Source organism: Muntiacus reevesi, chromosome 19 (assembly GCF_963930625.1).
Source record: "Muntiacus reevesi chromosome 19, mMunRee1.1, whole genome shotgun sequence".
NCBI lineage: Eukaryota > Metazoa > Chordata > Mammalia > Artiodactyla > Cervidae > Muntiacus > Muntiacus reevesi.
The window spans coordinates 9,034,598-9,049,366 of record NC_089267.1 but is presented as its reverse complement, the minus strand read 5'-3'; the positions used below and the strand labels follow the sequence as shown (position 1 = coordinate 9,049,366).

At 36.7% G+C, this 14,769-nt stretch overlaps 1 protein-coding gene across 5 annotated transcripts in view; it reads right to left on the bottom strand.

Moving 5' to 3' along the window:
* FAM135A (family with sequence similarity 135 member A) overlaps positions 1–14,769 on the bottom strand; it is a 160,786-nt gene that overhangs the window by 16,998 nt on the left and 129,019 nt on the right. For 4 of the 5 annotated variants that reach the window (XM_065911358.1, XM_065911357.1, XM_065911359.1 and 1 more), the window contains 7 exons: positions 13,777–13,931; positions 11,202–13,560; positions 8,149–8,315; positions 5,831–5,922; positions 5,241–5,338; positions 3,094–3,245; positions 1,156–1,266 (listed from right to left, as the gene is read on the bottom strand). In XM_065911358.1, the coding sequence (XP_065767430.1) occupies positions 1,156–1,266; positions 3,094–3,245; positions 5,241–5,338; positions 5,831–5,922; positions 8,149–8,315; positions 11,202–13,560; positions 13,777–13,931 (3,134 nt within the window). The remainder of the gene's footprint in view (positions 1–1,155; positions 1,267–3,093; positions 3,246–5,240; positions 5,339–5,830; positions 5,923–8,148; positions 8,316–11,201; positions 13,561–13,776; positions 13,932–14,769) is intronic. The other variant, XM_065911361.1, reaches the window with a different exon arrangement.

Below are 14,769 nucleotides of genomic sequence, written 5' to 3'. Positions count from 1 at the left end.
CAATGGGCTGTGTAGAGGACACAGATGAATGCAGTCTGTTCTCCACAAGGGGAGATTTCAAAGGACACAGTGTAAAGAGCGTGCCGGGAAGATGTGAGCATGAGGAGAGAGTAAGTCAGGGAGAGATGAAAGGTCAGAGGTGAGGTCACTTAGAGAGAGTGAGACTGGATGGGGAAAGACTATTGGGGGCTTCTGGGAGTAAAAGTTCAGAATATTCATGCAATATTCATGCAATATCTAATAACTGGTTAACGCCCCCTGGTAGCTCAGTTAGTAAAGAATCTGCCTGCAATGTAGGAGACCCCGGTTTGATTCCTAGGCTGGGAAGATCCCCTGGAGAAGGGACAGGCTATCTGCTCCAGTATTCTGGCCTGGAGAATTCCATGGACTGTATAGTCCATGGGATCACAAAGAGTCGGATACAACTGAGTGACTTTCACTTTCACTTTCTTTCACTTAATGAGATGTCTTACCAGATTCATCCAGTGGCCAGAATTTGTAGAAGAAATAACTACTAATAGTTTGAAAGTGAAAGTGTTAGTTGCTCCCTAGTGTCTGACTCTTTGTGACCCCATAGACTATAGCCCCTAACCATGGAACTCTCCAGGCAAGAATACTGGAGTGGGTTGACATTCCCTTCTCCAGGGGATCTTCCTAACTCAGGGATCAAAGCCAGGTCTCATGCATTGCAGGTAGATTCTTTACTATTCGAGCCACTGGGAAAGCCCCGAGAATACTGGAGTGGGTAGCCATTAGTTTCTCACATTTTCCAGAAATATTTATAATAATAAAGTAAAAAAATACATGGCAGTTTAAAACAAGGGCTGAAGATTGGGGTTGGGAGCAGACATGAAAACTAGGACATACAGAGGCCTGGTTCAAAAACTAACTCATGGTATGAACTATAAACGTTAAAATTTTTAGGATAATCTCAAAATAGCTGTGCAACTCACAAAAAATAAATACAACCATATAAAAAATTAAATCATGCTATCAACTGTTTGGTTTTAATTATGAGTCGATTTCATTAAGAAATTACAACCAGTTGATAGTTTTTTAATCATCAGAAAGATATGTTGTTAATTTATTTGCTAAAGGTTTATTTTAAAAGAGGTTTTCAAGTGCATGTTTTTAAAACTGCTACTATATACTTACCTGCTTTATTACTAAGCTTGTATAAGAAAGTTTGGCGAGGGTCTGAATGATCACGACATGTCAATTGTAAAAGAGAACCTGATTTTTTCCATTTCTGCATAAACCACAGACCTAGAAAATTATTAATGGTATGAGACATGTGAGAGTTATAAACTGGAAAATATAGTACCATATGACAAGGTTATTAATTTTAATATACATATTTTACTTTAAAATGATACGGCTCGAATTAGCATTTTGTTGGTTAATAAAAAATGCATTTGCAAAATATTTCCATTTTCTGATAATGAATATAAACACAAACACACTGGGGTTAACGATGGATTAACAGATCATTGACAGAAGGCTTCCTATTTCTATCTGATTCTGTAATTAAACAGGTAATGGTCTATCAAGAACAAATTTGGGGATATTACACCTTTAGATATACTTCTTCATTTTAAGATGAAGCGAAGGGGGATATAACTTCAAACACAGTAGTAGCTCCACATGCCTGAGCATTGAGGCTTTAGAGCAATCAAAGCTCACTTCCGGGATGAGCCATTAGTTGATGTTTTCTAGTAACACTGAATATAATTAAAATTTCATATTTAATTGTATGTCTTTATATTATCAGTTACCTGCATTTATTTTAAGATACTTCTCTATTTATTTATTTTTGGCTGTGCTGGGTCTTTGTTGCTGTGCCCGGGGCTCTCTCGTGGCTAGCTGGGGGGTACTTTATGCTGAGGCATGCAAGCGCTACAGCATGGGCTCAGTAGCTGTGGCACATGGGTTCAGCCGCTCTGTGGCATGGGGGAGCTTCCTGGACCAGGGATCGAACTGGTGTGCCCTGCATTGGCAGGCAGACTCTTAACCATCAGACCACCATGGAAGTCCAGTTTTCTGTATTTAAGTGCACCTTCCACTTAACTGAAACCTCAATCACTCTGGAGCTGGTTTTCAAGACTGTAGACTTACAGTCATAAAGTCATTTCTACTTTTGTTGATTCTAACATTACTGAGGTGAATGAGGAAAAGAAGAAAAAAACTTTTAATTGATTAAGGCTGCTAACTGCAATCCTATCTGGGGAAAAGTTTAGTAAAGGAAGAAATTGAAAAGAAACCAATTCAAGGTACTGCGTCCTACTCATACTGGGTTCTATTTTGTATTATTTATACATTTCAACTTTCTTTTGCCCTCTTTTTGAAACTGTAAAAATCTAGAACAAGCCAGATTCTGAAAACCACCCTTAAAAATGAGATTCAAATGAAAATGTTGTGGTTTATTTGTCAATGAAAGAAGTAGAGGAGAAAATGGAAATAAGAGTCTCAAGGCTTGATGAAAAAAATTAGGTTGAAACCTAATTTATTCTTTCAATGAGAATCAATTGACTATACTAGAAAAGCCATTTTAAAATTCTAAGGGAAAAAAAAAAGTCAAATAAGGGCAAGTAAAGTATAAGATCTTTCTTAGTGAGAATATTTATTCTAATAAAAATTGAGGTCTTAATTTTTAATTTCTTTGAAAAGTTTAGAATTTATTTTCTCATAATATCCTTTTATTGTTATCAAATCAAAATCAGAGTTAACATTCTATATAAAACATTTTGTAACTTTATGTTAATTATAGTCATTTATTTGTTATCTGCTCAACTAATAGAATAACAGAATAGCCTGTTTATAACACTAATATTTACTGAAAGAAACACTTAATGAAAAAAAGAGAAAAAAATGCTCTTGTGGCTTGACAAATAACTCAACAGAATATCATTTTCTGAAATGAGTTTATCAGCTTATTTCTTATGCATGACAAAACAGAAAAATAGCTGCATCTTTTGTTTCATGAAATTCCAAGTATGAGACAAACTGGCTCTAAGATAAACATTGGAAAATATTAAATTTGGATTTAAATCTCCCCAGGCCATATTTTTTATACTGAACAATAAAACTTCTTACCTGTATTAACAAGAGCACTGCTATTGTAGAGTGTACCAAGGTGAGGTCCAGAAAGTGAAAGAAAGGTATGAAGCCTGTTGAGGTAATATTTAAACCGTGGTCTTGTAAGCACTGAACGGATTATTAAATTGCCCAACGAATGTCCAATAAAGCTATAAGAGAAAAAAAATGACATTTCTCCCATAGCATTAGTTTCAAAAACAAAAGTCAAAGCTGCTATCACTATACAGAGATTTGAAATACTAAGAATATAAAATTTTCTAATATGTTTTAAAACTGTTTATATGTTTATATGATTTTATTCTATATGTTTTATTTTATATATTTTATTTTATACATTTATATGTTTATATGATTTGATACTCTGAAATGATGTAACTTACATTTTGAAGGAAATGTGAGAAAACAGCAAAAAAGTCCTATGATTATATAATTTGTATATTTAATCTACAGAAAAAAGATATCACTTACCAGAAAATTTTTGCTCCTAGTTTGTAACTGCTTAGAAATACATTTAAAAAGTAGTAACGCATTGACTACATGATAAATTTTCCTTTTTAGGTACACACAGCAATTATTTACTTGTTAAGTCATGATTTAAAACAAAATAATGAAAACGTATCAGTGAGGATGATTTAGGAGACATTACATCCCTATTTCTCTTATTTTTGGTCCACACTCCACAGTGGGGGAGCTCTTTGACTGAACACATTTCAACACACATGAAATATACATGCATTTTTGTACTTGAAGTGTAAGATTATACCAAAATAATAACTAATACAGAGGATTTCATCTTTATGAAGGAACAGTTTAAATCAAAAGAGCCTAAAAAAAACTCAGAGCCTTTTCTGCTTCCCATTATTTTAGAATAGACAGTAGATGCATCCCTGGGGACAATGAACATGGAAAGAAGAGAGCCTGAGAGCTGTCTCAGCAATGGCTTATAGACAACCACCAGGGAGGAGCTGACAAATTTCTTGAAGCTGGGAAGGCAAGTCTGATATCAAACAGTTCTCAATGAGCTAGATCAAGCCTCTGGATTTTATAGCTCACTACAATTGACAATCTAATCTAAAAGAGCCATACTCTTGTGATGAATGAAAAAATGAAAACAATAGACTTACTTTCTCATCATAAAATAGCAAATTAATAAAAGGAATACAAGATGACTACAGAAAACTTAGCAAACAATGAAAATTCATAAATGACAAAAATAATTAGAAAACAATCTCTTCTCCCCACCGACAACATACTCACATCTCTCACCATATTCTAACAGAAATTTGTTTTTAAAAAATGACTTCAGATAAAAACCTGCTTCTCTCTGCTCTTCGTCCCTATTCTATACTAACTGGAAATGGATTTTACAAAGGCCTATAGTATAAAGAGCTAGCCTCCTCCTCTGACCTACCATCAGCTTATTCTACTCTTTTTTTGAGGCAAGATTATTTTTAATTTTTTCTTTTTATCTTACTGGACTAGAAGAAACAATTAGTTTTCTCTCTCCCATGTCTACTCACAACATGTGATTAAAGAATGAGACACATTGGGTTCATCATCATCTCCTGCTTGGGTATACTATACTACAGTATACTACACAGTATACTATACTATACCCATGAGTACACTCTCAAAGTATAGTCATGACACTGAAAATATTCTTACAGTTTCATTTCCTTACATATATCTCCCTACAACTTTTCTTTTTGGGAACAGTTTTATTGAGATATAATTCATATACCATACAATTCACCCACTAAAAGTGTATAATTCAATGGTTTTGATTGTATTTACAGAGTAGTGTAGCATCACTATAAAAAATTTTAGAACATCCCACCACCTTTAAAAGAAATCCTACATTCTTTACATCATTCTACATCAGCCTCCATCTCCTCCTCCCTCAGTCCTAAGTAATCATTGATCTACTTCTCTCTATATAATTTTGCCAATTCTCGACAATTCACATAAACAGAATTATACAATATGTAGTATTTCCCTAAAATCTTTTAATTTTTTCTCTTTATATTAATTTGAATCACTGTCTCCTATATTTTAGAACAGGACAAAAAATTTCCAGACATTCTGTGTAATTTTTCTATAATTCATAGATACATAAAAATAATTACATAAATTAGAAAAGTTACCTTATTTTTGAGACTGTTAGACTATATATCTGAATATATTGTATTATCTCATCCAGAAGGCGATCAGTCATGCTATCAAAATCAGCAAAAGTATCATTCTAAACAAAAGCAAAACACACACATGACATACACAAGAAAAACTGAATATAAACATTACCTTTAATTTGGGTACTGAAAATATGGTTAAAGACCAGTTTTTTTTTAGAGAAGTTAGTGAATGTAATATTCATTATACTAAAATGAACAAGCAATGAATTTCCAGAAAAAAAGACTCAGTGTTCTCATTAATACTTTGTTTAGATTAACTGTTTAGCCCACTATCAGAACTGAACATAAGGTTATTTAAAATTGTTTAATTTTTAATGAAATATTTGCATAGAAATGTGAAATATTAGAAATTTTGCACATGTAAAGAGTTCATAAATTGAGTTATAAATCATTTTCAATTCCTTAGGATAGACATGAATGTTAAATTTCACAGAAATCAGAAAAATTATTTCTACTACTATAGACATTTTGTAGTAAGCACTATTTAGGTAGAAACTGGTAGAAGCATGTGTGCTTTCACTGAAAACACAGATATACTGTACCTGATTTCTTTCAGACATAAGAAAATCAATTCTTTCCCCAGGCAGCCCAAGTTCAATGTAAGTTTTTACTAATCGGAGATCTGCACTGTTACCTAGAAAACGAAGAAAATGAAAATTCTGTCTAAAGGACAAGATAAAGCAAAAGATGCAGCACGCATCCTCACAGGTTGTTAACTATCTTGAGGACAAGTGGAGGGCCTAAGTCAGCTGTGAAGAGACAAGACCCTGTGTACCAGAACCCACAGTGTTCATGTCACAGCTGATCGCCATCAGCAGACAATGTCCGCCAACAGCCTGTGTCTCCAGAGGTCTGGCTGCACGATGCTTTCAGTTCCCCATGCCCATCCCGGCTCCCCCTGTGTCTGCCTCACGGTCAGCGCATGCTCTGCTGACCACTGGCAATGGTGGCTGTGAGCGACCAACTGACCAACTCATCACCATCACTCTCGCATGAGCATTTAACCAAACGAGTGCATTTTCGATTTAGTCTATTGAGTTTTTCTTTGGCAGTACTAGGTCAGACAAATAGAAATAAAAATCTATGTAAATAATCTAAAGTAGTTTAATTACTAACTTAAAAGATGTATATATAAATATAAAATATTTATAACAGCTATCATACATAAATATAATTAGTATATACATATATAACACATAAATATAAATAATTAGTACCTTTAAAATTAGTCCAGTGGCTTTTCAGTTAGTTCTTTTGGCTTACTTAGGAATATATACATATCATTATCAATTGCTGCATTTTTACTTTATCCCTTCTTTTAGCTATGTCATGAACAGACAGAATTAACTGTTTTATTCCTGATTTTTAAAAGAAATGCCTCTAGCATCTCACTACTAGGTATGTGTTTTCCATGAGCTGTAAGTATACATGTTTAATTACATTAATGAATTAGACTAGTGCTATTTAAGGCTTAAAGTTTGATGCTTACTTGTCATAACTGGAAAAGAATATTGAATTTTACATTACTTGATTTACTAATATATTTTATTAATAAATTTCTTTATATTTACCTATCTTTGTATTCTGGGAACTAAATTCTATTTACTGTAGCTACTTTAATATATTGATTCATTTGCTGGAGGGTTTTGGGAGACATTTAATCAATTAACTAATTCATTTTTCTACAATATTACTGGAGTCTTATTAAGTATATCTAGTTAGATTGCTCCACTTTTTTTTGGAGTGTGGGTGTTACATCTTTTTCAGATTTAATAACAAGGTTAGGTTAACTTCAAGGAATAAAATATGCTCCATTCCATCTTTTTTTCCTATTATTCTGGACCAATTTCTTTAACATGGGATAGTGTTTCTTGGAAATTTCTCGGAAATTTCAAAGAGGGCTTTATCAGAGATTCTGTTAAGCCAAGAAACTTTTCTTGGAGGATAATTCTATGAATATTTTATTAGGTAAAGGAAAGAGGTTAGTATTTGAGGTATTTTATTTCTTGAGTTGCAGTTGTTTTTTTTAATTAAAAATCTCCAATTTAATGAGAATTTACTAGTTTAGACCTGTGGTGGCTCAGATGGTAAAGAGTCTGCCTGCAGTACGGGAGACCGGAGTTGGATCCCTATGTTGGGAAGATTCCCTGGAGAAGGAAATGGCAACCCACTCCAGTATTCTTGCCTGGAGAATCCCACGGACAGAGGAGCCTGACAGGAGTCTGTGAAGTCGCAAAGAATCAGACACGACTGGGAGACTTCACTTTAGCATTTTTATAATCCGTAAAATCTTTTGTTACTTGTTATTACAGAATCACATTATAACACAGTAATACTCTGCTAGTCTAGAGATATCTGGTATCTTCTAAAGCAGTTCCTAACCAAGAAAAATAAGCTGCTGAGTAACCAAAATAGCTGTCATAAAATTACAGCAAGTAAAAACAGGTATTAAGAATTTAAATTATGCCCTTATTAATCAGTGAATCTTTTATTCTTAGGTATTGATTTTTCTTATCCATAGAATTTAAAGCACCAAGCTAGACAGGAGCAGAAAGACAACCAAAGGGAGACAAAACAATTGCTATGAGTGACAGTTGATGAAAATAACAATAAGAGAGCAGACAGAAAAACCCCAAGTTAATATAAGCAAAATGTCGGCATGTGGATATCAATTTCATGGAAAATCTGCTTTAAAAAAAATATAATATTATACTCACAAAAATAAGACATAATTTAAGATAATTAATATCAGCAATTTAGAACTCTTTTTTCAGGTCAAGGATTAAATAAAACTAAACGAGATCTACTAGGAAAAGAAAATATTGAGTTGGTACGGGTTACATCCACAGATGTTACACACCGTCTAGGCCATGCACACAGACAATGAGATGGACTCCATCTTCACAATGGTCCTCCTCCTCCTCCTCCACGCAAAAATAAGGGACTGAGGATGCCAGCAGAGGAACATCGCTGTACATGAACCCAGGGAGTTTAAGTTGCTTCAATTCATCTTTTGCCTGAAGGAAGCTAAAGCAAAATGTTATAAAAGATATTCTTTACTAAGTATTACATTCAGTTTTTAGAACCAAAAAGATAATCTGCTGAATTTAGAGAACTACAGAAAAGGAAACCCAGAAATATTTGATTGTAAAATCCTGAATATGTGGGATCACCTAAATGATTTAGAAATTAGACAGTGATTTTCTTTATTAGGGCTCCCCTGGTGGCCCAGCTGGTAAAGACTCTGCCTGCAATGCAGGAGACCTGGGTTCCATCCCTGTTTTTAGTACACACTGACCAAATACAATGAGTAATTACACCCCAACATCACTTAAAAATATTCTTTTAAACTTGAAATCCACTAGAAAATATTAGGAATGCAGTTATGCTTTTTACAGAACTTTACATTGTATGCACAGAAAAGCTGGGAGAAGTAACACAAAGAGTAACAGTCTGATGCTGATCCTGTGACCAAATCTTACCCTCCTTGCTCCTTTTTGTGCTATATGTGCTTAGTCACTCAGTCGTGTCCGACTCTTTGCGACCCCATGGACTGTAGCCTGCCAGACTCCTCTGTTCATGGGGACTCTCCAGGCAAGAACAGTGGAGTGGTTTGCCATGCCCTCCTCCAGGGGAACTTCCCGACCCAGGTTTTGACCAGGGTCTCCTGCATTGCAGGCAGATTCTTTACCAGCTGAGCTACTTGGGAAGTCCCTTGCTCCTTTTTAATCTTGCATAAATGGAAAAGAAGGCACTATTCTACACAGTGTACTGGTGAGAATGGCAGGTATCAAGTTTAGTAAATTAAGTTAATTGTATTTTTCTCTAAAAATATCAATAAGAAAGAATAGAACTAAGGGGGGATGTGATTAAATAAAATTGGCATAGACATATCTATTTAACTTGGGGATTTAGAACATGAAAAATTATGAACTATTTTAATATTATATCATTTGGGCTGATGAAAGTAAAACTCAAAGAAGCTGCTGAACACTAAACTGAGGGGGACACACTGGGTGAATACTGCTTTCATGTTTGACTCAGGAAGAGACTGAGGTGCCAGGAGGTGAAATAACCTCCAACTTCTTAGCACATCTGTCACTGTTTAGTCACTCTGTGTCCAACTCTTTGCAATCCCATGGACTATAGCCTGCCAGGTTCCTCTGTCCATGACCATTTCTCAGGGAAGAATACTGGAGTGGTTTGCCATTTCCTTCTCCAGGGGATCTTCCGGACCCAGGGATTGAACCTGTGTCTCCTGCATTGGTAGGTGGATTCTTCACCGCTGAGCTACCAGGGAAGCCCCCTCCTAGCACATTATAATTCTTCAATAGGCTCTTCTCACCTGGTTCAAAATTGGGAATGGAGTATGTCAAGGCTATATATTGTCACCCTGCTTATTTAACTTCTATGCAGAATATAAGATGCGAAAGCTTGGGCTGGATGAAGCACAAGCTGGAATCAAGATTGCTGGGAGAAATATCAATATCCTCAGATATGCAGATGACATCACCCTTATGGCAGAAAGTGAAGAGGAACTAAAAAGCCTCTTGATGAACATGAAAGAAGAGAGTGAGAAAGCTGGCTTAAAACTCAACATTAAAAAAACTAAGATCATGGCATCCAGTCCCATCACTTCAAGGCAAACAGATTGGGAAACAATGAAAATAGTGACAAGACTTTATTTTATTGGGCTCCAAAATCACTGCAGATGGTGACTGCAGCCATGAAATTAAAACATGCTTGCTCTTTGGAAGAAAACTATGACAAATCTAGACAGCAATATTAAGAAGGAGAGATATCACTTTGCTGACAAAGGTCTGTAAAGTCATATGTGGCTGTGAGAACTGGACCATAAAGAAGGCTGAGCACTGAAGAATTGATGCTTTCCAACTGCAGTGTTGGAGAAGATTCTTGAGAGTCCCTTGCAAGAGGTTGAATCAATCAATCCTAAAGGAAATCAACCTTGAATATTCCTTGGAGGACTAATGCTGAAGCTGAAGCTCCAATACTGAGTCCACCTGATGTGAACAGCCAACTCATTGGAAAATAACCTGAAGCTGGGAAAGATTGAAGGCAAGAGAGGGGGACGACAGAGGACGAGATGGTTGGATGGCATCACCAACTCAACGGACATGAGTTTGAGCAAACTCTGGAAGATCACGAAGGACAGGGAAACCTGGTGTGGTGTAGTCTGTGGGGTCACAAAGAGTTGGACACGGCCGAGTGACTGAATAACAATAAATTCTCATCTCAGTGGGTTCACTAGCTGTAGGCACCATGGATCTCACTTATGTGCACACATCAGAATAATATGGGAACTTAAAAACCTACAGTAGCCAAACCTAGATATTATACACTAGGGATTATAATTCGATCTGGAGTAAGGTAGTAGAAAAGAGTGCCATACTAGTAAATCTATGTCATCTTCAAATTTTTCTGGATTTTTTTTTTTTTAAACTGGACCATTAAATCTCAATTCTGGAACCACTGACTTAGCTGAGGCAATCCGAGTCTGGTAGGCTGAGGAAGTTTCTAGTAATTAACTAATATTGTCCTTAATTGCTAGATGTCCTTAAAAAACCTAACTTCTGTCTGGGAGTAAATGGGGGAGAAATGAGGTATTGACGGTGAAAAAGGGTTTTAAGCTCAACTATTTCACACTTTTACCACACAACTACCAATGAAAAAGTAGTATCAGGGATGTACAACCTATAGAACAGGACAATCATACAGGAATCTACAGCTCTGTCTCAAGGAGCATACTGAGTTCACTTCTCCATTTTGGACAGCTAATCAAAGAAATACTTTCTGTATTACAGAAGTCAGAGAATGTGAATATGCATGTTTCCAGAGAAAGATATATACATGTTCTCTCTCTGGCAGCATGTGCCATCACGCTCCACTACTTACGCTTGTATCTGAGGCTTTGGCGAGTTTTCGTACCAGGACAGCAATGAGGTGCAGCTGTGGGAGGCGCTGCTTGGCTGCTTGGTAATAGCATCACACTTACTCTTGGAAGAGTACTTAACGCCACAAGGGGACTCTCGTGGTGCAGACGGGAAAGACAGACAGCCAGAAGTACAGACAGTAGGCACGGTTATACCATCCCTCAGATAGTCGCTGGCCAGTCTTTCAGACTTGGCAAGTCTTTCTTCTCCTAGGTCAGCTCTGTCTGCACAGTGAGCATCTCCTGCGGCCTCCAGAGTGGAGTAATCTGCCTCCTCATAATACCCATTTTGAACCATTTGTTGATCCTGCTCTTCCTCTTCCTCATCTTTACCCTGCTCCTGCTGAGGATTACTCATTTCTTTTCCAGAAGTTTCTTTTTGAGGGCTAACTGAATGGCTGTAGCTAATAGCACATGTGTCGGAAACATCCGTACTGCTTTGACAGCCAAAATGATTTTCCACAAGCCCTTGCTTTACCATATCAAGACTGGCTGAAAAAGCATCACCTGTATCCAGGTAAGTTTCATCTTTAACCGCAGGGGCTTCTGAACACATTTGTTTGGGATTTAATACATTGCTATTTTTTCTTTTCACAGTTCTATCTTCACTGCTATCTGCCCTGGTGGAAACGGAACCTGAAACGACACAAGGGGTGCCTAAACAAGCCAGTTCTGAACTTAATGGAACTGTGGTTCCTACAGAGTCACTGGATTTATCAGGACTCTGGGAGTCTTTATACACAGTGTCCAAGTTAGGTTTGGAGCTGCAACTACTTTTCACATCACTGGAAGTATCTTCATCTGAAAAAACAAGTTGTAAAGGGTCTTTAGTGCTTGAATTTAAGGAATGTACTTCTATAGTTTCGTTGTCCGAATGCCCTGAAAATATGACACTCTGCTGCTGCAGAATAATACTTGACTTTTTCCTATCATCATATTTTGGCACATCAATTGTTCCTAGATTTAACACAGTTTTGCTATCGCTTAGGTGGCATTCAGATACAGCAGATTTCTTAGGATTTTCATCAGGTGACAGCTCGTCATCAGAAGGCAGAGAATTTATGGATGTTAAGGACGACTGGATCTCACTGAAAGCACTTGTACTCTCAGTACAGTGACTGCCTAGTGAAAACTTTACATTACAGTCAGGCTTCATCAAAAGCTGAGGAAATAACCTTTCGCTGATGTAAAGACCTTGCCCCTGTGCAGTTTCAAAGACTATGTCAGGGTTTGGGTGCGCTGCAGCAGAGCTTGGTTCACTTTCCACACCTGAGTCTGAGAACCGAGATGAGGCACACGTGGCACTAATGTCTGGTAACTTAATGGAGTCTCCACTCACTACAAGGTGGTATTCTCTTGTAGAAGCAGGTTGATTATTTCTTAACTTAGCTAACGATTCTCCGACAGAATGACACTTCGCTTCCTGCAAAGCTTCCTTTTCAAGTGTTATTTCCGTAGGTTTAGATTTACCGTTAGAGTCTAAGGACTCAAAGTTGGGCAGTTGTAAATTATCCACAAATATTTCATCTTGTTGAAGCTCTGTCCAAGGTCCTATTTTAACAGTTACTTTCTCTCCACTGAAACAGTCTTTATTACAGGGCTTAACTTCAATTGTCCTAACTCCTGAAGTGGGTGCAGACTGATGATCATGACAATCGTCTGATGAGCTTCTGGATGCCACACTGTGTTCCACTTGTGCAATTTCACTATCATCCTGGGAGATACCAAGTTTACCTGAAATGGACAAATTTGCACAAAGATTTAGGCTGCCAGAGTTCAAAGGATCAAACAGGTCTGGTTGCATATTTTCAATATCTGGAGACTTTTGTTCAGTTCTCTCTGTATTAGCTGGCAAATAGCTAGCTTCCTTTTGACTTGTCTGTCTGATGTAGGTCTTTGGATCAAAATTATATCCATATATTGTGGGGTCCAGACCTTCCTTCTGACTATGTGAAGGGTTGCCTTCAAAGCTTTTAAAGAGATCATTTGATGCTGTACTTTTCAAGCATTTGTAGCCTACCAAAACCACCAAATCCTTAGAGTTCTGTTTTATTAATTTTTTTGTGTTTTCAGGTTTCATTGTTTTCATGAGCTTAGTAACCTTAACCTTGGATTTATTTGATTCTTCATTCTTTCCTTTTAGAGACTTTGTTAGCTGCTTTTCACCTTCTGTAGACCAAAAACTGGAGGTCCCAGCAGGTCTGACTTTCAACTCTGGGCTGGAAAGTCCAGCTAGAGCACTTTCTTCAGTCTCACATTTATCCATTCTACTGGACTCTGATCTCTGAAGACTCTGAATTCCCATCCAGGGTGCATCTAAGTCTTTTATCCAAAGAAAAAGAAATTCAGATTTAAGACAAGGTGTAAGACTCATATGATTAAAACTACTTTTTCTGACTATAACTTTCTAATATCCTCAAAAATAAATAAAACTAGAGGGGGAAAACAGTCCCACATTAAGGAATGGCTTTATGTATAGCAGGTAGAATATACTGCCAATGATACATAGCTTACATATTTTAGTTAGATTACACTTACCTTCAGTAACTGAATCTAAATACCTATCTTCAAAGATAATAGGTAATGAATTGAGATCTCCATCTAATTCACTACATTCGATAGGCAGGGGTGGGAGAGAGCTGCAGAAGGAAGTGTTTTTGATAGCGGTGCACATCTGGAGATGACTCTGCGCACTGAAAAACATGTCTCACGTCAGACTGCAACTGAGATAATCACACCAGTTCCACCGCATAGTCCCCCAGGCACTGGCCCCTCATCAGTCATGGGCTCCCCACCACTCAAGGCACAAGCTCCTGACAAAGGAGCTCCTGGCTCAGAGAGAAAACCTGCTACAATGAAAATTATTGACTTATAAAATTATGGCTTATTGACAAATGTTACTTCAAAGTGATTTATCTGTACTTACTATATGAACTTCCTAATTAGCTGAGAACATAGAAGAGAAAGACCAAAAGCTCAAATGCCTACTAATGATTTGATGATAATGTTGAAAAAAAGTGTTCCGTTCCTAATGCTTACTTAACACATACTGACAAACACAACAGCTATTTTAAAAAAGGTATATAATTTTCTAATATAAAAGTTAAAAAAAACCTTTTTCTTATGAAAAATTTCCCAAACAAATCAAAGTACACAGAAAAGCACAATAATCCCATCAACATCAACAATGAGCATTTTCCCTCTTGCTTTGTCTGGACCTCCACTCATACACCCTATGATTATTTACCGTTCTCTTTGGAGCTACAGTTGACAGGTACTGAAACAAATATACCTGAGCTGTATGGTTCTGACAAGTGGACACACAGTCAGAATATTTCCACCTGTCTAGACAGCATTCTAATGTCATCCCAGGCAAACTCTCAGCCCAAGTCAACACCAAGACAACCACTGTCCTGACTTTAACTTCACCTTAGTTTTATGTGTTCCAGAGCTTCATATGAACAGAATCATATATAATTTATTCTCTTATGTCTCACTTCTTTTCACTCAGCATAATGTCCTCAAAATATT